This window comes from Corapipo altera, unplaced genomic scaffold (assembly GCF_003945725.1).
Source record: "Corapipo altera isolate COAL_440 unplaced genomic scaffold, ASM394572v1 57, whole genome shotgun sequence".
Classification (NCBI taxonomy): Eukaryota; Metazoa; Chordata; class Aves; order Passeriformes; family Pipridae; genus Corapipo; species Corapipo altera.
The window spans coordinates 1,222,496-1,245,822 of record NW_020884905.1 but is presented as its reverse complement, the minus strand read 5'-3'; the positions used below and the strand labels follow the sequence as shown (position 1 = coordinate 1,245,822).

Genomic DNA, 23,327 nt, shown 5'->3' with positions numbered 1-23,327 from the left:
CCAAGGCCTTTTCCCTTGGGAAGGAATGGAAAATTAATTAAATTCACAAAACTGGCAAGATCTTGGCTCCTTTTTTCAAGTATTTAGTCTAACCTGTGATACCTGAAGTATCTGACAGTTTAATTTCAAGAATGATGCTGACATCTGCAAGCAGGTACAGTCAATGTGGTCACTGAAAGACCATGGTCCATTTTTGAGCTCAGGAGCAGTTCCACACTTCGAAGCAAACTCTTTTGGAGCTGCCAGAGCCTTCTGTTTGGTGTTAACAAAGTGCATTCTCCTAAAGCATACTTCTAATGAATGTCTTATAAAACACATATCTACTATTAAAATTACCTTTATTAGTAGTGTGCTTGTCTCCCATGGTTTACTATTGTAATTGGTGGGACAGGTTTCCGTTCCAGTTCTGCGGGGCCTGGATTTCACCCAGTTTTGATGTGCTATACTGTCCTTTGCCAACCATAGGGAAATCAACTCCTAATTTAAGCATAAAGTTTTGCCTAAATATGATCTTCAAAATTTGGTGGCCAATTCGCTTCTTTGCCCAGCGCAGTGCTGTTCTCCATGGCAGGTCTGCACCTGCATCCCAGCCAGCCTTGCCCCTCTTACAAAGCCGTGTCACAAGTGCCCCTTTATGCCGCCGGCGGGATCCGGCCCGCGGGGCGCTCGCTGGGAGGTGGCAAAGGCTCCAGCCCGGGGCTCAGCCCCTCCGCCCCGCAGGGCCCAGCGATGCCCTGCCCGGGGCCCGGCCCGGCCCCGCCGCTCCCGCCTGGCTCGGCCCGGGCGGGGCGCGCTGCCGCCGCGGCCCTGGGAACGGAGCGGGCGGGGCTCGGCTGCAGCCGGAGCCTTTGCGGGACGGGACCGCGGCGCCCGGAAGCCCCGGAGCTGAGGGAGCCGGGCCGGGCCGGCGGCGAGGGGCGAGCGGGGCCCGGCGGGCGCAGGTGGGAGCAGAGCCCGGCCGGGGCCGCCCCGCGGAGAGCGGGGCCGTGCCGGGGGGAGCGAGCCGAGGGAGGCCTGTGCTGCGCGAGGAGGAGGCGTTTGGGGTCGGTGCATGGGGCGGGAAGAGAGTCTGTGGGAGCAGGCTGGGGAGGCGAAGGGTGGGATCGGAGAGACGCTGAGAGAAATGTGTGGGTATGGAGCGGTTCGGGGTAGAGGGAGGGGAGGGTGCGGGTGAAGTCTCTGCGGGGAGGCGGCTGTGTGTGAAGTTGGGAGGGGGCGCGGAGCTCGTCAGAGCTGTGTGGGTGCTGCCGAGCTTGGCGCTCAGGGCGCTGCTGGGGCTCTGCTGAGAAGATGCTCAGTGATGCAGAGCTGCGTGTAAAGTTATCAGAAATGTACACTTTACAAAGTATTTGCGTGGTATCACGATTTCATACCAGGTTTTTGAAATGAGAAACGCTCTAGCAGTACAGCGCTTGTGGATTAAGTCAGAAACCCAGAGGATGCAAAGATAATGAATGTAATAATGCATGTTATGGAATAAACTGGAAGGTAAAAGATAAATGTCAGAAGGTACGGCAAGTTGTTTCATTTTATTGAATCTCATAAACTGTGTTTTAAACCACAGTGAGGAAGACAGGTTCCAGAGAAAAGCTTTTAAAGGAACAATTGGGTGGAGTAGACTGACACAGCTTTCAGCAGTGGAGGGCTGTGTTATTTGGGACATAAAGAACATACACAACAAACGTTTCTAAAACTGAGTGAGAACCACAGTGGGAAGTTTATTTGTCAGGTGGCCTCTACACAGAAGAGTTGAGATCTAAGACAACGTTTACTTTTCAACAAACGTGCAGAATGACAAAATGGGTCTTAGAATGAACATTAAGTGGTGGACTGGGGGGTTGCCTTTCTCTGTAGGCACTGCACTTGACTCACCTGAATCCTGGGTGTACACTGAGGCTGCAGGTGAGTGTGAGGGAGGTGACAGTTGTGGAGAAAGTGATTTATAATAACCTCTTCCTTTAGAAACTGAAGCTTATTATTCCCTTGTACGTTGTTAGGCATTGTGAGAACTCATGCTTTAAAATTGCATGTGGGATAAGGATCCACTGGTTTGGGGATGTGTGATGTTCTTGTTTGTAGAAGTAATATGTGTGGCAAAAATACTGATTTTGGGAAAGGCTGGTTGTAGTAAGTAGAAATTTGCATTCTTTAGAGTGCATTTTTAGGAGTGACTCTGTCTAACAATCCTACAGGCTGCCTACATGGCTTAATTCCTTGTGCAAGTTACACTGGTGTTTGCAATAACAGGAAAAAGGCAGGGATCATCTGAACCAACTACCTTTGAGATTCAAGTCACATGTGCCTAAAGCAGTTCTGGATTTGGCAGTGTTAAGTGAGGACAACACATCCTTATCTTTGGGACAGGCTTGCTAGATACAGTGATTCCTTCCATATTATTCTTGAATTGCTTGCGACTTGGGCTCATTCTTCACGAGTTGCTTCAGTTCACACCAAATGCCTACTGCTTGCACAGGCTCCGGGCCTTGGCTGGAACTCAGAAGGCTGCACAGCTGAATCACATCAATGGAGGGTGTTTCTAGAGGGGAGGAGAGGTTCTTAAGATCTGTACTTCTTAGGATCTAGTGTAATAATGTCAGATGGTTAGGACTTCAGGATTTTGCCACTGGGGTTTTGAACCTTGTCCTTTATATTTATACCCCTTCAATACACTGTTCAGCTGTCTAATTTTATTTGCAATTGCTAGCTTTCTACAGTGTCTACAGATTTATTTTCGCTGTAGTATCTAGTTTGGGTTACTCTGCTCCAAGTAGGTCACCTTGACTGGGGGTACCTGCGTTGCCTTGAGCACCCAGACTTGATTTGTAATTCATAAACGGCAGAAGCGTAAGCTGTGGCTGAACCCGAGCTGGATTCAATGTTCAATCTCCCAGCACCTTATATCAAGCTCTGTCATTGCCTTGATACATCTGCAGGAGTTGCATTCCAGCAGTCCTTCAGTTCATGGCATTGCACTCCTGCTGGAGGAGGGATGGGCATTTGAACTAAAACTGAGAACTGAACGTCTCCTTGCTCACAGAGTCTAGATGTGACTGTGGGATCTATCTATACTGTGATCTATACAATGAATGCAGTGTGTGTACTGTGTGAATGAGTGAGAGGCACTTCAGGCAGGTTGTATCAAATTTCTGTGCTGGCAGGCAGAGTTTGGCTTAATGACTGCTATGTCAATATAAAACTATTGCAGTACTGTGTAGAGTTGAAGGCTTCATCTTACAAGAAATGCTGGTGTTAACATTTAGCTCAGTGAGGGCCTGAATTTCCAGAACGCTGAATATTTATACTCAATATGGCATTTGTATAATATTCATCAAACCAAATTCCCATCAGAAAAAAATATCTGAACTTTGGCGTCTTAGGTTTGGTGTAAAGGATAAAGGGGTGGGCTTAAAGAGCACTTAGCCACAAATCTCGCATTTAACATTCACAATGCCCAACTCTTCCTGTCTGATACATAGATTAGAAAGGTGATTTTTTTTCCTGTGAAAGAAAGAAAGAAACAAACAAACAGAAAACCTTTGAGAGATCATAAAAAAACTCAGTGAAGTTCCCTTTCTGCTAGGTTTTCTGTCAACCTGTAAGAAAACCTTACCTGATTCCCAAGCAATTTATAGCATTCTCTGAAGTTGGACTTCAATTAATACTTAATATGTAATTGCATTCCTTTTGTTAACTTGGCAATGAGGGAATTTCCTGGTTGAGTGATAAGCCAGTGAATCACTGATATAGCCTCCACTATCTTTGTAAAAAGCTGAGGTTTTGGAGCAAAGTTTAAAAGAAATCATTGGTTGATCTTTAACAGTTACCATTTAATGTGTAACTGCTCTGTGCTGAAGTGCACTCGCCAGTTCTAAAAAGCATCTGCGTGATTTTAAAATGGCCAAGTGTTGTGGTTTAACCCCAGCTGGCAATTAAGCCCTACACAGCCACTGGCTCACTCTTCATAGTGGGATGGGGGAGAGAATCAAAAGGGTAAAAGTGAGAAAACTTGTGGGTTGAGACAAAGACAGCTTAGCAGGTAAAGCAGAATCCACACATGCAAGCAAAACAAACCAGAGAGTTCATTCACCACATGCAGTGGGCAGGCGGCCACCTCCAGGAAAGCCAGACTCCATGTGTAACAGTGACTTGGGAAGACAAACACTATCACTCAGAACATCCCCTCTTTGCTTCTTCTACCTCCAGCTTTATATGCTGAGTAGATTCCATATGGTGTGGGATATCCCTTGGGTCAGTTGGGGTCAGCTTTCCTGGCTCTGTCCCCTCCCAACTCCTTGTGCCCTCCCAGCCTCCTCACTGGTGGGGTGGGAAGCAGAAAAGTGTTAGCACTGCTCAGCAGTAGTGAAAACATCCTTGTGTTACCAACACTTTTCAGCACAAATCCCAAACACAGCCCCGTAGCAGCTACTATGAGGAAAATGAACTCTACCCCAGCCAAAACCAGCACACCGAGATAGGGCTGTGGCGAGAGAGATGACGTTGCAGGAGCAAGGTCCGCCAGTCATCTACTGTGTTGTACTTGATATCCTTGTCGTGAAAATTATTTGAATGCAGTTATGTTTTTAATTTGTTTTCACCAGTTAAGAATTTTTTTTTATGTCAGTGGAGAAATTGGAAATACTGCCTGAAGGAAACCTTCATGTGAAAAACGTCTTTGCTCCTCAGTTTCTGCTAGAAGAGTACAGAAAAAACTGTAGGATTTGCCTTTAACAACGCTTCTGAAGTGTACAAGCTCTAAGAGAAGCATAGCTTTTTTATTTTATTTGTAGTGTACTTAATACACTTTATAATGTATTCAGCAAGAAGAATGGGTAACAAACTGGAAAACAAGAGAAAGAGCAAGGTAAGTTTTAAAATAATAAAGTGAGTTGCAGTGATTTAGTTGGAAAGTGCCATGTATTTGGGGAGAAACAGCTGATAATGAGATAATGATAATGATAGCTTATGGGTGGGAACAAAGAAGAAACCTATCTCCAGTATGAGGAAAATGGAAAACATAATAGCGACATTTTGAAGTGAGAAATACAAGGTTTAATATTATTAGAAATGTTTATAGCATGGTTTATTAAGATTACACAGACATGGCAGATTATATCTTGTGGGGGTGAGGGGAGAAAGAAATGCACTGTTGAATGGTAGCAGAACAAATTTGGCAGATAAAATATTCATATGTATGTAAAATATACTTCAGAACCCAGTTCAGCAGCAGTTGACTAGATTTGGAAAGGTCTATGCAGCCTCAGTACCATCTGGGACATTTATCGTAGGATCATAGAGCGGTTTGGGTTGGAAAGAACCTTAAAGATCGTCTGGTTCCAACTCCCCTACCATGGGCAGGGACACCTTCCACTAGATCAGGTTGCTCAAAGGCCCATCCAACCTGGCCTTGGACACTTACAATGACAGAGTTGCTGCAGTTCTCTGGGCAGCCTGTTCGTGGACTACCCCAGCCCATGTGCAGTACCTTACACTTGGCCTTGTTGAACTTCATTTTGAACTTTATTTTCCATCCATATATTTTTAGTATTAGATACTACTAAAGAAGGCTAATTCCAATAGAAAGAATATTTTTGGAATAGAACTTTGCTCTGAGGAATGTAGTTGCATTACAGAGTGACATGTTTCTTGTGTGTTATCCAGCACAGGCAACAGAGCAATGCATGTGCAAAAGCGCAGAAGTCTTATAAAAATAGGTTCTTCAGGTTCTGTGAGTCAGCTCTTACTCCACCTCCCGGTTATGTGTTTCCTTTGTTGACAGCTTATGGTATTTGTATAGTGTAGCATCAGCACTGGGTTCACATTCCATTGGAAAAATAGGAGAACACAATCCTGTTTCTTTAATCTGCTATCCTGGTTCCAAAGCAAATGCCCAGGAAATGTGTTCCACTGTAATGAAATAATGTGCTTTACTTTCCACTCTAGTTTTCCTTCCATAAGGCAGACTCAATCACTGTTTATTTTCTGGCACATCCCATATGTAGAATTTGGTGTACTGGCACACAAAACTTATGCTTTGCCTTTGATGGTTTTAAGAGGCTGATTGTCTGCTTGTTGGATTTGTTTTTTAAATAATATACAAATACGTTTTGTTTGAGTTAAGCAATGTTAAATTGATTAATCATAAAATGGAATAAGAGCTAGGAATAATAACTTGTGTAACTTGGCTTTTTATTCTAAAAGACTGTCAGCAGTGAAAACATTTCACATTTGGGCTGGAAGGAATTTAATTCACATAATGCCATCACTATGAAGATTGGAAGCATAATAATAGTTAATATATTTTCCTTTTCTAACTTTAACTTTCCTTGTGACAGAGTTGAGAGGAGTAAAGAAGCAGTTGCCAGTAGAGGTTATTTTCATGTCAAAACTTTTGGTGAATTTAATCTAATTTTTTGTTATGGGACTTTGCGTAGTATCCATCTGTGTTTTATCCACCTGAAGTTGAACTTTGTGTGGTTGTAAATCCCGTCTTGGCTTCCTGCATATTGACTCCTGTAGAGCCCTACCTTCCTGTGGCTATAGGGTGTGTCTCCATGGTACACTGAATATATGACACAGAGGCAGCTGGCTTGTTTTTTCACCTAGACTAAGAGAAGCAAAGAGTAATGAGCCTTGTCCCTGAGGTAACAGATATGTTAGGCTACACTACAGTCAATGAGCTGCAGGTCCTTAGCACACTGTAAGGTACAGTTCAAAAGACACTGAGCTAATGGGACCCCTCAACGTCCAGTATTTTGAATTAGCAAACCTAAATCTGAGTTTCCGAACAGATGCACCCACCAGAGTACTGAGTAGTGCATCCAAAGCCCAGCAAGAAATCTAAGTTGTAACTCTGTACAGGAAACGCACTGGGAACTTTAATTTCATTATTGGCTTAAAAAATCAAAGTGTGGGCTGTTCTAAGACAATAGTTCATTTATTCTGTGCCTACTCAGGCTGTTGCTGTGAGGGGAGCAGGAGCTCATGGCTGCAAGCAAGCAATTACACCTTTGGCAGTAATCTGTTAATCTAAAGCTACTCTGAAACTGCAGTTGAAGACAGCTCAGCTGTTTGGAGTTGAATACTTGGCTCTTTTTCTGGATCCAGTTCCCAGTTTGTACAGAGTTCTATAAATTGATATGCAGCTCTTTTAAAGGGAGCAGGAAAGCTGATAAGATGTTATGTGTGCTTAGTAGAGGGTGGTTATATCATTGGCATACGTTTCAGGACTCTAGTTCCTGCTCTGTGAACCAGCTTGTAAGTACACTGGGAGACTTCACACCCTTGTTCTCTACAAGCCTGTCTTGTTGACCACTGACTTTTAACAAAAATCCTTATTTCAAGCTATCACACTGGACACTTAGAATCCATTTTATATGAATGTTTGAAACTCTGAAACTGTTTTAGTGAATTATGGTAAAGAAATGTTTCCTGCTACTGACACCTTTTTGAGACACGTTGTCTGGGGAAAGTTCACTTTTTTATCATGATTACTAAGGAAGACAAGACAGTAGTTCAAGATAATGTTGTGGTATGTATTCCTTATGGCTTTGCTGATGGGCTTATCAAACTGTTGTGCTTGTTGTTATGCTTTCATGCTGATTGCTTTGGTACTTGCTCATAAAACAGCATACTAGTGATTTACTTACTAAAATTACATTTTAAACTGCTTCATAAATAGGTGGTTGTATTTCAGTAAGAAATTATTGTGAACGTTATTTTTAATATTGTGACCTGTTTTGAAGGTTAAGGAATTGATATCTAATAATTTTGAATGTTTGTAAAACCCTTTGTCACTTCATAGGCTCATAGAATGCAGAAATTTGGGACCAAGTCAGGAAACATGTGTGTTCTCATTATCTGTATTTTGTTCAGAAGCATTTTGAAAACTGAAAAGCAAAAAGTTTAAAAACTTATTTATCTGTAAGTGTGCTTTCATGAAAATCAGTGTTGTTCATCTTAGCAATATATTGCTCTTTGTGTTTCCTGTTTGTCAGATCTCAATACTAAAAAAAAAAAAAGAGGTAAATGGAAAAGGTGAGAGAAATTGTTCAAGTTGGCTCACATAAATGTCGGTTTTCTCTAGTATCATAGCTAGGCCTTTCAGTGAAATTCAGTTCTGTATTTTCTCTCAGTGGATTTTTTTCTTTCCCTTTATCTTCTCTATAGTGGTGATATTTCCCTAGAGAGTGTGATCTCTGACCTTGCATGTCCCCTCTTCATCCCTTTATAGAAACTGTTCTTCTGTTTCTCCTCCTTGTTCTCAGCTGTAGCAAATTTATTCTTGAAAGTTTTTGTTCTTCAACTAACAAATAATCTCTGTTTTGTTGTTGAGGATGCTAATTCCACAGTTAACAGGCTCATGTAAAGGATTATTCCACCAGAACCAGTGGAAAACATCAGCAAATCTCAAATATTGTCTTCAGCTTTCTTCTTGATACTTTATATTTCTGTCTGATTTATATTGTTCAGTGCAGTTGCATCTTTAGTATTTGTTTCTTAAATGAGATCATAGTTCATACAGAGGTATCTCCTATTAAGATTCCTTAAAGGAACCTTGTGTATTTCTTCCTCAGTTTCTGCATCCTGACATGTTTTTCTTCCTTCTTTGCCAGTATGCTTTTAAACATATTTTTTACAGCCGTGTGATTCTTGAGATAAACAATTTTGTTGTGTAGGATACAAGTATGTACTTCGTATCTTTGTGGCTGTTGGCAATTCTCACCTGTTTGCAGGTTACTGCAGTGTCTCCTAAGTGTCCATGACATGTAGGTAATAATTTGACTTGGAATACATGACTGGAGAAAATCCATAAATGCTTAGAGACAAGATAAAGGCAAGTCAGAAATATTTGAAAAGTGCAGCTCTCCAAATATCTGTAACTATAGCAATGAAATGGATCTTGAGCTAGAGAAATGCAGTCAGCAAGAAACAGCTTCAGATCCAGCTACAAATATTTAGAGGTAACTGTATGTTCTTCAGCAGTGTCTGCAAAGTTAGACAGTTAATGAGCCAGAAATTGTGTGTCTGTAGGTGTGGGACATGCACAGGGACAGCTCTGGCATGTAAATCCAATAAATGTGACATCTCTAGGCTTCTAAAACTGAGAACCACATTAATTGTCTTGACTTGTTACTGTTTTTCTTTTTGCTTGAAAACATATTCGTTAACTTGATTTGATTTTACTTTGGCATTATAAAAAACTGCTCTGTTTTTGAGTGAGTGGGCAGTGAAGGCAGTAGCAGTTATTTTTTTATAGAAAGCATTAGTTTTTGTACATATGGAAATTCTTCTTAATATGAAGAAAATTATATGATATTCTGAGTAGCACTGATCTTTTTTAAAATTTTCTTGTTACATATTGTGCTTGCAAAATGAACATTACTGTCTCTATTAGACTCCTGCACTAAGTTAATGCTTTAATTGGTGACAAATTGCAAAGAAAACTGAATCAACTTGGTGGAAGTTTATGGTAGACATGAAGATGATGCAGCTTTACTAAGATAAGGTTTGTGGTAGTCAGTGCAGTATGAGAAAGTAGGTGCAGTCACCTGGTCATCCATATTCAACTAATGTTTTTCTGAGCAGGATAATCAGCAGGGCAGGTTTCCTGCTGTCTCCCCTGCAGCTCCTCCTGCAGCTCCTCCATCACGTCTTCCTACCCAGCCCTGCTTTCCCACAACTCTCCCTTCCCCTCCTCATCCGGCATACCTCTCATTTTCATGTAAAGCAGCCCAGCCCTCACCCTGTGCTGTGCTGGCGCGGTGCCCTCTGGCCAGGCAGGGACTGCAACCTGGCAGGCTTTGGAGCGGGGAAGAGTGAGAAGATCCCTTCGGTCAGGGAACGGCTCATTCCAGCAGGGTATTCTGCTGTACCACAGTGTGGGCCTTTTTCACCTCGAAAATGCCTTCTGAGCCTTCACCTACACAAAGAAACCTACAATTTGGATCCATGAAACTTGAGAGTGAAACCAGTTAGTGGAAAGCTAGTTATCAGTTAATAGTTCTTATTTTACTTTATTATTTTTATTACAGATAACAATATTTAATTTCATTTCTCAATTAACACTTCTCCTAATATTCTGATATATCTCCCCATTTGTATTCATGTATTCGAAAAACATTGTTAAAGTGATAATCTCCTTTTACTTTTTAAATATCAGATTTGTGTTTTCCTTTGACTGAGCTCCCCGGATAACTTTTTAAAATGTGCTTATTCCCAGTACCTACAATATTATGTTTGGGTTTGTTTTTTTATTCTGTTTCAGAAAGAAAAAAGTCAAGAAATGTCTGCCAATTTAAAGTACCTTTCCTTGGGTATCCTGGTTTTTCAGACCACAAGTTTAGTCTTGACCATGCGTTATTCTCGGACACTGAAAGAAGAAGGGCCTCGTTACTTATCCTCTACTGCAGTAGTTATTGCTGAACTTCTGAAGATTTTGGCCTGTGTTCTATTGGTCTACAAAGACAGCAGTATGTGTCAAATTTTGCACCAAGTAATTTTCCTAATCAATATGCTGTATTGTAGTGGCAACTGCAAAGCAGCCATGTGAGTACAGGTGTACAACAAAGCATTTCCCTTCTCCTTGTGTAAGAAATAGTCTTGGAAAGATATTAATGATACTGTATATTTGCTGAAGAAAGTTCTTTTTAAAGAATGTGGGTGCTGAGGAGTGCAAGAATGAATTTTCTGCTAACAACTCAAAGTTTGTGTTCGCTCAGGCTTTTTTAAGAAATCCATATGTAGAAGTAGGAAAAAATGAAAAGCCTTAAGTGTGTCCAAAGCATGAGTGATAATTTAGAAGCCCATAATAAACAGCAGATGAAGGAAGGAAGAAGCAGTTTCATTGTTTTACGGGAAAAATCATAGTTTGAAGGTCAAAAAAAGTGTATTCAGGTTTACTCTTTTTCTTATTGTATACATTTTAAGCTGAATTTATCTGGTTCCTGGGCACATATATTTGATTTTCAATGACTTAAAAATATCACTGTATATACATAAATATTGATGACACTCTAGGATTTTAAATATGTACTTTTTAGGTGATACTCTTTGATGTATTATCTTCAAATACTGATACAGTTTCAAGAAGTTTTATTCAAAGTCTTTTGAATAATTGTTTTCGTTCTGATATTCCAGGCTGTGGGAAGACACTTGCAGCCATTTTCCCTTACAAATACAAGACTTGTGAACGTCAAGCAAACATAGATAGTATTTTGATAGTATCACTTGATACTATTTGGGCAACCATTTTAAGAACAGAGCATTGCTATTTCTCTTTTTTCCCCTTCTCCTTTTAATGAATGCCTGTTTCTTTTATTGTTTCTTTGGGTAGAGTGCAATTTACGGACTCTGAACAGAGTGCTACATGATGAAATCCTTAATAAACCCATGGAAACTCTTAAACTTGCTATTCCTTCAGGAATTTACACTCTTCAGAACAACTTGCTGTATGTAGCATTGTCAAACCTGGATGCAGCCACTTACCAGGTATTGTATATTTGCAATTCTCTGCAAGTTTCAAAAAAAAAAAAAAATCCCATGAATTATGCAGTAGTAACAGTTTCTGCTTCTTCTAGGTTACCTACCAACTGAAAATTCTCACCACAGCATTGTTTTCTGTGTCCATGTTGAGCAAGAAATTGGGTGTATACCAGTGGCTGTCATTAGTAATATTGATGACAGGAGTGGCATTTGTACAGGTAAATGTTAGCAGGTGGCTTGTGCTCTTTTAATGTGTTTATTCAAGGAACGTGGATTTCTATACTGATTATACAGCTTTCTGATCCCATCAGCTGCACACGAGCACCAGAGTGTAGTCAGGAACTGCGAATCACAACTGGCCAGGTCTGGAAGACACCAGAAATGGGTCAAAGGCAGAAGATAACACCTCTTTTGCAACCCAGTGCTCTACTGTAGAATGTGACAGGGCCTCTGGAGCAACCTGCAAGTAATAATGATAGCAATGTTTATTAGCACATTTCTTCAGACAGTAGGAATTCACAGGTCTTCTCTGCCAGGACAGGCCAGGCTCACTTCGTCATATGGTTAGCAAATTTACTTGAACTATTTCAAAAGGCAAAACTGACCTCAGGTCTAAATAGTGCAGGCACCAGAGTTTGTAGTTTTCAGAGAGCAGTATCATGGCATGAGAGAATTGGCTAAGAATTTTTAGCAGATTTTAACATGTCCTAGAAATTTTTATTTTTAAACGTAAGGATTTGAAAGAAGATATGATGGTTAAATTCAGTAATTAAAAATTAGAACAAAGCATTCTAACAGTATTTAACAGGCTCCTCAGTATGTTTTTGTCTGTGGCATTGCATTTTATTCAGTTGGCATTAGACACATTGCAGGATTTAACTAGTCTGCATAGTCGCTGAAGAGGGGCACATGCAAAATACAGTTCACCCCATCCTAAAGACAGCTGGTGTAAGTAGCTTTCTAATGTACTTCTATTTGTAACCAACTGTTGGGTGGCACAAGTTGGTGCCTGTGAATGACCATGATAAGTCACACTGGGATTCATATGCAGTTCTGGCTTATAAGACATAAATCCTGCACCTGTTTAAATTGATGAGTAGTCTCCCAGTTCAGGCAATAGCTTTGCAGTCCTTTAAAAGTATTTGTAGTGCAAAATACCAAACTAGACAAGCATGTGGTTGTCTCTATTGAGTAACTGTTACTGTTGCTAGAGAACAAATATGCATTTTATAGATGCTTAGGACTGGATTTAATGAGTGAATTTTGTATAACTGTTTTTACGTCCAGTGGCCTTCAGACTCTCAAGCAACACCTGCTAAGGAGCATTCAGCAGGGTCGCAGTTTGTGGGGCTGATCGCAGTGCTCATAGCCTGCTTTTCTAGTGGCTTTGCTGGGGTTTATTTTGAGAAAATTTTAAAGGAAACTAAGCAGTCTGTGTGGATCAGAAACATTCAGCTTGGTAAGTTTATTTTTAATATCTGTTAAAGATACTACATTCTGAAGAATTAAGATAAATGTGCAAAATGTATGTATATATAAAAAAATATCACATTTTAGTATGCTGCATAAATACTGTTTTAAAACCAAAAGTATAAACGCTGCTAGATAGAATTCTAGCACTTACTTTCTGATCTCAACCTAGTTCTTCATTTAATTTTTTAGTAGAGTATCTGTAAGTTTGTACAGAGTCTGTCAATTGAATTTGTGTTTTAAAATTTTATAAAGGATATTATTATATGCAGGATTCTGCATATCCTCTGTGTTTAAAAAGATCGTCTTCACTAATTCAGAAGATCTGATAAACATAGATAGTAATCATTTTTCCAAACAAAGCAAAACTGCTTTGTTTGTGAATAAACTTGAGGTAGCAAATTATAATTATTTCAGTATAAAAGTCAGTTTGTTTTAGTTGTCGGTATAATCACTGGAGAGAGGCAATTGCAAAAGACAGTTCATCTTAACTATTTTAATGCCCTTACCTGTTATGCACCTGTTAGTAAGAGAATGCCTTCTATTTCCAAAGTAGTTCTGGGTCTTCTAGACTCAAGATATTAATGACAACAGAAATTATCTGTGTTCCTGAATGAGTTTTCCCTCAGAGCAATCTTGTCCAGTTTATAGGGTTTGAAACGTGAAGTTCAGTAGAACTTCAGTAAAAGTTCAATGTTTACTATTGAATTGTTTTCTGTTCAAAAATAAATTTTTCCCATTTGATAGAAGAACACTATACTCACCAAATTATAAACCTTTTAGTTCAATCTCAATTTCTTTTTTTGACATTAAGTCTCTACTAGAAAATATTCACCATGTTTGAGACTGGTTCAGGAGAATCCCACTGTGAAGATCCTAATCTGAATTGGCAAACTGCTAATTGCTGCTCTTGCTCTGTCAGAGGCTCTCTCCTCCACTAAATGTTCTCCCTGTTTTTCTCTTCAGGTTATAGTGTGACTTCAGCCTTCAGTCATGGCTTGTTTCAGGGAAACTGAAATTGTGTTTAAGTGAATTTTGCTATATGCCATAAACAAAAATCACACTGTTCCAGTAGAGAGCAATGGAAGATAAGTATATAAGGATATCCTCATGGAAACAGTCAAAACTTGTTATTAGTATGGAGAACAGCTTTTGAAAGAGAATAGCAAACTGATTGCATTTGGATGTGATAGTACTGCAAGTGGCAGTCCAGTTTGAAAAGCAGAAATATACGAGCAGCCCTTGAGGATAGGGAACCTGTTGGCACATTTTTCACATGAAGCTTTTAAATCAGTTTTGTACTTTCAGGATTTTTTGGCAGCATATTTGGATTGATGGGTGTGTACATTTATGATGGAGAACAATTGTCAAAGAATGGATTTTTTCAAGGATATAATAAACTCACTTGGGTGGTTGTTGTTCTACAGGTGAGATACTTTGTATCCCATGTTTCTGTGAAGGCACTTAGGATTTACTCTTCTATAAATGACTGGGGAAACTAATGGGTGTCATTGAGGCTATTGAGAATTCTATAGTCAGAAGTTCAATCTATGACTATTAGAATAAACCTCTAAATGAAAACCTGGAAAATATATAGCAAGTGTATGATTAAGTATTGTGCAACTTAAAGCATGTAAGCATTACTTATTTTGTGATGTTTAAAATATATATATATATATATATTTATATGCCCTTCCTCCTGTGGCTAGAAATGTATAGTACGAGCATTTCCGCTCCTTAATGGTGGTAATATGATCAACAATTTCTTTAATGGGGAAAGAACTAATCCTCCAATATTTGTTTTCAACAGTGCATATCCATAATATTAAATAAATTTATTGCTCCTAAACATAGACAAAAGCTTTTCCTAAAGTAAGTGCATGGTGTTAAAATAGATGCTGTCTGTCAAACTATCAGTTTGTGAATCCAAACCTCACTATTTTTTCAGGCACTTGGGGGGCTGGTAATTGCCGCTGTTATAAAATATGCAGACAACATTTTAAAAGGATTTGCAACTTCTCTCTCTATTATACTGTCAACACTGATCTCCTATTTCTGGCTGCAAGATTTCGTCCCTACAAGGTAAGAATTATTTTCCATATATGCTGGAAAAAAAAAACACCAACAGCCCAAGGCACACTTTCAGAATGTTTAGGTACCACTTGCACATCGAAGTTTAGTTTCGTGGCATAACCGGTGGCCAGTTTTTTCAGCCCGGCTGTCCCGGTGCCGTTTTCCTGGCGGATCCCGGCGCTGTGGCCGCTCCCTGCGGGCCGTTCCCGGTCGGTCCCTTCCCTTTCCCGGGCCCGCGGATCCCGCCGCGCGCGCCCCCTGGCGGCGGCCCGTGGCGGGGGAGGTCACGGCTCCGCGTGTCCCCGGCGGGCCGGGCGGGGACAGGGACAGGGACAGCACCTCCCGCACTGCCGCCATCTCTCCATCTCACCGCAGTCTCTGCGGTCACGCACCCGTGGAAGTCACACTGCAGCACTGGGTTGCCCAAGGGCACCCAGAACCCCGAAGGCAGAGCCTTTTCTAAATGCCACACTGTATTTAGTAGTGAAAACACTCGGCCAAGAAAGAAAGCGCTTGCTTTGTGCTTCTAGGCTCGGGACACTGTGTCCTGATGTTCTCTCAGTGAGATTGCCGTGGCTCTGTGCACCTCAGGTTTTGTACATGGGTAGGTTCAGAACAGTGCTTGTCTTGGCAGTGCATGTTAATCTATGGAGTGTAGAAGTAATAATCCCACTTCCAGATATATTAGGATTTTGCTTATAATTGACCAACATTCCTCCCATATGTTGTTACACATACTCATAGCATAAAAATATTTTTAATAATATTTACAATTGTTGTATCTGGTACAAAGGAACATGTTTTTATTAAAAATATGTAAGTGCAATACTGTGGTCTCTTCTAACCTTACCCATTCTGTGATCCTGTAATATTACCAGGGCTTTACTTAAACATTCCAAAAAGGAAGTAGAGCAACTATTTAGGCTTAAAAAGTGGAAAACCTTGAACTTAAAGTATAAGTAGCTTGTATTTGTCCCATTAAAATGAGTGTACAAAGTGGTTTAAGAATTTCTGTGTGCTCAAATGGAAACTTAATAAGTTACTTAACAGCTTCAGCAAACATGTTGAAAGGGAAACAGTGGTAAATAATTAGATTAAATAGAGCCATGTAGCAGCATGTAGAACTTGAAGCCATCTCATTTAATAAAACTTGGCCAACTTGAGTTAATCAAACTTAATCTTTAGTATGTTGCTTATGCTAACTGAATATATTTGATCTGAAACTGTATAATTGTTCCTATCATGTCAACAAGCACTTTTGATTGGAGTAATAGATGTAAAATACTTAAATGCTTGAACGTGTTGCAATGGGCCATGCCCAGAAGTAAGGGAACTGTGTTCTCTGGAGGATTATCATGTCATGTGCCGAAGTTTTCTTAGCATTTGGTTCAGAAGATCAAATTGTCAACATTGTCATGTCTTTATGAGAAGGTTCTTTTCTCAAATTTGTACTGATCATCTGTGGGCTTTGGATATTTTGTTTCAGACTTGTAACTATAAAAACAACTTGAAAGTGCCATATGACACAATACAAAAGATGCCTTTATTATCTTTTCCTGACATGAATCTTTATGTATCTGCCAAAAATTAGATTATACTGACTTGCAAACTAGTTCTTGGGCCACGGTAATTTGTTTTGACATAAGCTTTAGATTTTAAAGCAAACACAGCTCCAACAACATGAAGCATGTAAGATGTTAAAAGGGGCTGGGTGACCACGGTAGTAACACTTCAGCTCTTGCTTGCATTTTGCACACAGCTTTAGGTAAAAGATTAAAAAAATAAAAAACCCCAAACAAAAAGATTGCTTTTGACAATTTCCATGAAATTATAATTTTAATTTTCAGAATATGTCAGTATAATGATACATTAATTTGTAGTTATAAGTTTCTTATTTCAACAACTTCCTGCATCCTTCCAAAATAAATATATGCAAATTATTTTGTTCTTTATAAATTGGACAAAAATAATTTATCTTTGTTTTCGTCGTGAAAAAATGTCCTTTCTTTTGACTGTATTATGTAAATAGGTTTGCATCAACTGAAACAAACTTTTTTTCCTATCCCTATTCTATTCAGTGTCTTTTTCTTCGGAGCCATCCTTGTAATAGCAGCTACTTTCCTATACGGTTATGATCCCAAACCTGCAGGAAATCCCATTAAGGCATAGCAGACTTCCTCATCAAGCTGCTTCTCAAGACCATGCACTGGGACCTTGCTAGCAATGGCATGTGGGAAGTGTCATTGTGCACTGCAAGGAAAGAGTTACTGCCCTGAATGTACTGAAGAAAAGCTGATGAGTAGCTCTGAAAACCAGAGGGTTACAGGTGGATGATGACACTGATCTGTAACCGGGGGGAGGGAGGGGGGGGAATGTCAGAGGAATGCCCAGTGCAACTTGCTAATAAAAACTTGAACTAAAAGTTTCCAAGAAACTACAATTAGGAATGTTTACAGCTTTGACAGCGATTGCATCAAAAGAATTTACTGTATTGACTGCTGCAGAAAAATGTCCTATGCACTCTTTGAAAGAGCACATGACAACGTTGTCAGATTGTATGTTTTTGCGATTTGATTATATTTAATCTTAGTAAATGTTTTTAACTGTTTGTCTATTTACATGTAATGAGCTGAACATCGTAGTTCTAAAGTGATGGTTCTGATTAGGTATTCCTTGTTATAACTGTGAAAATTGAAGTATGATTGAAAGACACTTTCACAATATCAAATATTTTTATATTTTTAGAAAGCTGATTTAATAACAGAAATCTGTTATTAAATGATAATATTATAATTCTGTTGCTTATATAAAAGTATTGTAAGAATGTTAACATTCTCACCGAAGTACACAAAGGGAGAAATTCAGAGTGAAAGCTGGAAATCCATGTTGATACTCCAGCCTTCATCAGCCTGTGGTGTTCCAAAAGATGGAATAACTGGGAACACCAGCTGGAGGTCGCTGCACTAACCTAGTAGTAAGATTAGGGTTATGATGGGTGCTTCCTCAGATGTAATGTTCATTCTTGTTATTTTTATTGATTATAAATCAACTTTTTGGTAGAACCTTAAAAGTAGTTTTTATGTTTTAAATACCGTCTGAAGATTTTCTTTGAACCAAAATTCAAAAAAAAAAAAAAGCCCATAATAAACATTTTAAAGGCATTATTGTTGTCTGTAACAGCTCCATCTGGAGCTGTTAAGGTATGGTATGTGTATACTGTACTGTCCTTTGTTACAGAGGAGTTTTTTAAACAAGTGTTGTTTACTCATGAACTCTCCAGTGCTTTTTCTGTGTATTTCTATGTGATGGCTTACTTAAGAGTTTTGGTGGGGTTTTTTTAATTATTATTTTACTCTGGGAGTCCTTGAGCCAACAAACCAAAATGGTTTCTCTGGAGCTATTCAGTCTAGTAATGGAATTACTTTAATAGGAAACATAATTAAAAAGTAATTAATTGTGCAATGGCTAAATATGAAAGCATGCTGTTGGTCTGTTTTAAAAAAAAAAAAAAAATTCACAAAGAGACCTTGATGCAGTTAGATCAATTAGAACATTATGAACACTTCATTTGAAGTATTTGCATTTAGTCAGAAACACCAAAAAAATCTGGAACTAACAAGCTGTCTCAAAAATCACCGTTTTTCAGGAGACTATTCACAGTGGATATTGATGTAATGACTCTAACCCACGTTACACCTGTGGTGGTATGCATTTATACAAAAACTTATCAGGAGTCCCTTACCAGTAAAATGGCAAGTGGTAAAAGCATCTTACTTCCCTTGTTTCCCCCCACCTCATGCTCTCTCTTCTGTCTTGAGCTAAAGAAAATGTGTTAAAGAGAAAAGTGTTTTAGAATGTTTACTTAAGTACCTCATCCAATTCACAAGATGATTCTGGAGGAGTGTTCTGAGATTTCTTAATGAAGTGTTGTAAATGGGAAAGGAAGAATTCTACGTATGTCAGTCCAGTAAAAACAGTATTTTTTTCTTCTGTCGGCAATTAGGTGTGTTATCAAGGTTTTGTTTGTTTATTGTATCAGAACAAGACTTAAAAGAACTGTCAGAGTTATGCCAAGGGCTTGCTAAGCTTTGTGAACAGTGAATCTGTCCCAGCATGTTGTCATTGCAGGAGCTTTGTGACGTAGCAGTCAAACCAATGTTGTAGTACCCTAAATTGGTATCCTGTGTTAGTATTAAATCTTCTACCTATAGCATTCAATGTGGCAAAATCTGTGAAAAATTCCATGTGGTGATTTCTGCACTGGAGTGCACAGGAGGTGAGATGCGTGCGTGGAACAGCGGCTCACAGCGGTGCTTGGGGCCAAGTGAGAAGGGTTTGTAGTCATATCTGAATTGGAGTTTGGCCTACCCAGTGATACTTTTAATTTCATGAATTGCAGTACTGAAAGTGTTCAGGTGATACAGTTGATACTTTAGTTGATACTACAGTTGATATAGGTGATACTGCCTTGAGGAACATCTCCAAAAAAACACAAGGTTGAGAACACTTTAAAGCCAGTTGTACAGGAAGGAACCAAACAGGCCAAATAATCAGCATGTTGCTGGAGCTCTATTATATGTGAACTCAGTTTTAATATTTCAGATGCACCTGTCAATATTTGTCAGGAAGGATCAGTTTATAGGAAAGAATGGGAATATGTGCTCTTTGCTTTGGAATAGGATGTCATGCAGCTTTGGAAGACAGCGCTGTACTAAGGAACAGTAAATCCTGTCTGTAGATCAGTGACTCTTCCATGCTTGCAGCTGACAGTCCTATTAAGCAGAGGGACAGATCTCTTCATACACTTGTTGCTGTAAAGGAAAAATCAATTTGCATTTTTAACTGTGTTTCCTTAGCCTTTGACAGAGTGAGAACAAAAAGGATTTGAGGAGGGTTTACTGATTTCTGTAACCTTTGCAAACTGAGAGCATATGCACATTTTCTCACTGAGATACTTTTGTATTTGGGTTTGTTTTTTTTTTTTTAAGCAGTTTTAAGTCTATAACTCATTAACTAACCAAAGAGACATAGCTAGGAGAGAGCATTGGGAAGTAGTGGATGGTGTGCTTTGAGTTTGCCCTAAAAGCAATCTGTAAGAGTCTAAGTTTCCAAAAATAAACTTGACTTTCTGAACTACTTTTCTGACTTTTAGATAATGGTTTTGTTCGTTTAGTTGTATATTTAGCAGGCTAACCTATACTTGGCAGAATTTTATTTAAATATTTAAAAAGTTGTAGCTAGGTATTTATTTGCAATAACTTGAATTATGTGATTTTTTTTTTTTTAAGACTTGCAGAATGGGAGTACTAGTATTTATTGAATATTTGGATATTTGGTAGTTTTATTTGAGTATCTCTGGGATACATGATAAGTTGTCAAATAACAATAAATTTAGAACTGTCTTCAAAGCAAAATAAATCAGTTCTGTAGTGAAAAACTTGAGTCTAATAAAGTAAAATAAACTTTTTACACTGTATTTCTACACTGTCCGCAAGTGCCCAATAATCTTTTTTCTCAAAGAATGGAGATAAAAGTTCTATTCAACTTCATTGTTTTAGACAAACCATGAGAAAACCTCCTTTTTTGTTTGCTTTAATAAAGGGTAGATTAATCTTCTAGATTTAGCTTCTACAAGATAACACCTTCGGTTTTTACTGCAACTTTTTAGTAACTATTGTTTTATTTCCCCTCCCCCCAAAAATCTCATTTTGGTAGCCTGTGCTTGCATTTCATTTGCTCATACAGTCCTCTCACTTTTAGTAGTACATAATTGTTTTGTGTTCCTAACTTAATTTATGTCTGTAATTCAAGATACTGTCATAGATTCTGTTGTATTGGTTTTAAATTGATGAAGGAAATATTGCCTTTCTTCTGGTTTTCATTGTCAGTAACTTTCATATTTTGATATATGTCCTAGTCAGCCGTGCATGTTGTGTTGTATTTAAGCAATTGTCATTTTCCAAATTTGAACTTGTTGCTCATTTTCTTCCTGGTGACAATAGTTCTTGCTGGATATTGTGTTGAGGAGGATTACTCATTGTTTTCTTGTCTGAAATCTATGTTTTGTAAGAATGAGATATTTGTGTATTAGAAGGTAATGTTTATCTGTAACATGGTATTATACCATGTATATGGTAATGTATCATTACCTAAGGTGGTATATTACTGTAAGAAAGTCCAAGAAGTGTTTCCTTGCCTTTATTTTAATAGTTTTGTTCATTTTCAATGCTGATTATTTCCCAGAGGAAGTGACTAGAGAGTTCTGCTCTTTCCAGGTAAGCTCATATGTTTTTAAATATCTAGAATTAAGACATTTTACTCCAAAAAAAAAAAATGCAGGGGAAAATGCAACAAAATTAGTTATATTGTATCTTCTGCTTCAGTTACTGTCCAAATTTTCTGTTTAGTTGAATCTTAACTTTTTCTAATGATTTCTCAGTAGCTGAATTATAACTCTTTCTAGAAGAAAAAAGAGTCTGTCCTGAGGTGCCATTCAGTGCTTGTTCTTGAATGTCTGCTACATGTTTGCATCCGAGAGCAGACATGACAAACTAACTCTTTAACCTTCCATCATCATTCTGGCTGTAATTAGCTGTATGCATTTCATCAGCAATTTATAGCTCAGTAAGAATTGCTTTATGCTAAGCACATGTTTGTATTTGCTGCTGTGAGTATCACTTTTTTAGATTTTTTAAACTTTGTTCTTTATTGTAAATATATGAGCCCAAATATAGATCATATATTCAAATGTTGTAGTGAAGTTTTTAAGGTAGTCTTAGGTTTTTATATGTTGATGTCGATATTTATGTGTGATTACGCTGAACACAGTTCTATATGGTGTTTCCAGGCAATTTGGAGACTTTTTTTTTTTTTGGTATAACACTGCTGAACCATGGAATGCATCTTACATGACCTAACACAGTCTTTCTTAAAATCCATATTGAGGTAAAATACTGTATTTTTTTTCTTTTATATATGTAGATAATGCCACTATAGTAATAAACTGGTTAAAATTAAGCACTGCCTTTATTAGGAATATGATAAAAAACTGTTTGAGAGCATTGTAAAAGGAGAGGTTTGCCTTATGCGTATTTTAGCAGAAATAAAACAATGTTTTAATTAACATGTACAATTTCAGAATGTGATTTTGGCATAATTTTCTGTAAAATTCAGAAGGCTATTGTAAGAGGTTTGTTAACGGTATCTTTTAACAACTTACTGAAATTTGCCAGCAATTTAATTTTGACTGAGACACGCTTCTTTTTGACCAGTGTCATGACTTCTTGTGAATCCCATTCAAGCAGTGTTCTTGTGACTCTCTCTGTGCTCTTCTGGTCTGAAAACCCAGATCTCCTTGTCCTGAACTGGAGGTGGTAGGGAGTGCCTGAGTATCAATATCAACTTATAGTGTGAGATGTGATTGTAAAACACTGTAATCCTTTCTAGAAGGAGCTATGTATCACTATAATTTACAATATATCAAAGACCTGAACAGAGTTCACAAGCACATTACTATAGATGATGGATAACACGTTTCTCTGTCCTTTCCAGAGATACATATAATAAAACTGGGTCATTTCACCAGCAATTTTCAGGGCACTTGATTTCTATCCATTCCTTCTGTCAGTTTTGCTCTCATCTTATTGTTCAAATGCAATATGACTTAAACTGAAATTTTTAGGCCATTAGGTAACAGGAATTAATTATTCACTGGTTAAACAGAGGAGCATAGCTGGTACAGAGTACTGGGATGCAGAGGACACTGTTCTTCCAGTTTGGCCTAAAAGCACTCCTGAGGAGTCTTAACTGAAACCATTGGAGCCATCATCTGCTTGTGCTTTTCATCCTACTTCCAAAAGGATGTTAATGCCCTCTACAGCTAGCGGGCAGTATTATGTATTTACTTAGTAGAGAGGGTCAGGCACTACAGGTGTTTTGATGTAACAGACAGTTCTTGTTTCTCTTCTTCAGGAGTTTCAATGTTTGTCAGGAATTTGTGTCTCATTTGAATAATGGCAGAGTGGATTATGTGAGGACTTGTGTATGTAAGTGGAGTTTGATATTTAAAAACATGTAACTGGCTGAAATTCATGACAGCAAAGGCAAGTCATTTATCTAGTTTATTCTACATTTTCATTATTTGAATCATCTGCCTTGTCTACATGATCAAACTTGATTTTTAAAAGCATTTATTTTGAGATAATGACATCAGTAAGAGGGATTGGTCTAATATGAAGGTGTGGATAGTAAAACAGCTGTCTTATCAGCCTAGTTACCAAATGACTTTGCTGACATGGTGTAGT

At 38.6% G+C, this 23,327-nt stretch overlaps 1 protein-coding gene across 5 annotated transcripts; it reads left to right on the top strand.

Annotated features, from left to right (window-relative positions):
• Positions 1-920: 920 nt before the first annotated feature.
• Positions 921-21,358, top strand: SLC35A3 (solute carrier family 35 member A3). 5 transcript variants are annotated; one of them, XM_027651465.1, is made up of 9 exons: positions 4,490-4,861; positions 7,405-7,528; positions 10,265-10,469; positions 11,333-11,487; positions 11,577-11,699; positions 12,769-12,940; positions 14,260-14,378; positions 14,900-15,033; positions 17,103-18,097. In XM_027651465.1, exons 2-9 carry the CDS (start codon positions 7,484-7,486, stop codon positions 17,191-17,193), a joined length of 1,044 nt encoding a protein of 347 aa, XP_027507266.1. In that variant the 5' UTR covers positions 4,490-4,861; positions 7,405-7,483; the 3' UTR covers positions 17,194-18,097. The 5 variants fall into 5 exon arrangements, with proteins under 5 accessions (XP_027507269.1, XP_027507268.1, XP_027507266.1 ...); XM_027651468.1 differs by lacking the exons at positions 4,490-4,861; positions 7,405-7,528 and adding an exon at positions 921-941 and having other exon boundaries at positions 17,103-21,358; XM_027651467.1 differs by lacking the exons at positions 4,490-4,861; positions 7,405-7,528 and adding an exon at positions 953-1,043 and having other exon boundaries at positions 17,103-21,358.
• The last annotated feature ends 1,969 nt before the right edge of the window (positions 21,359-23,327 follow it).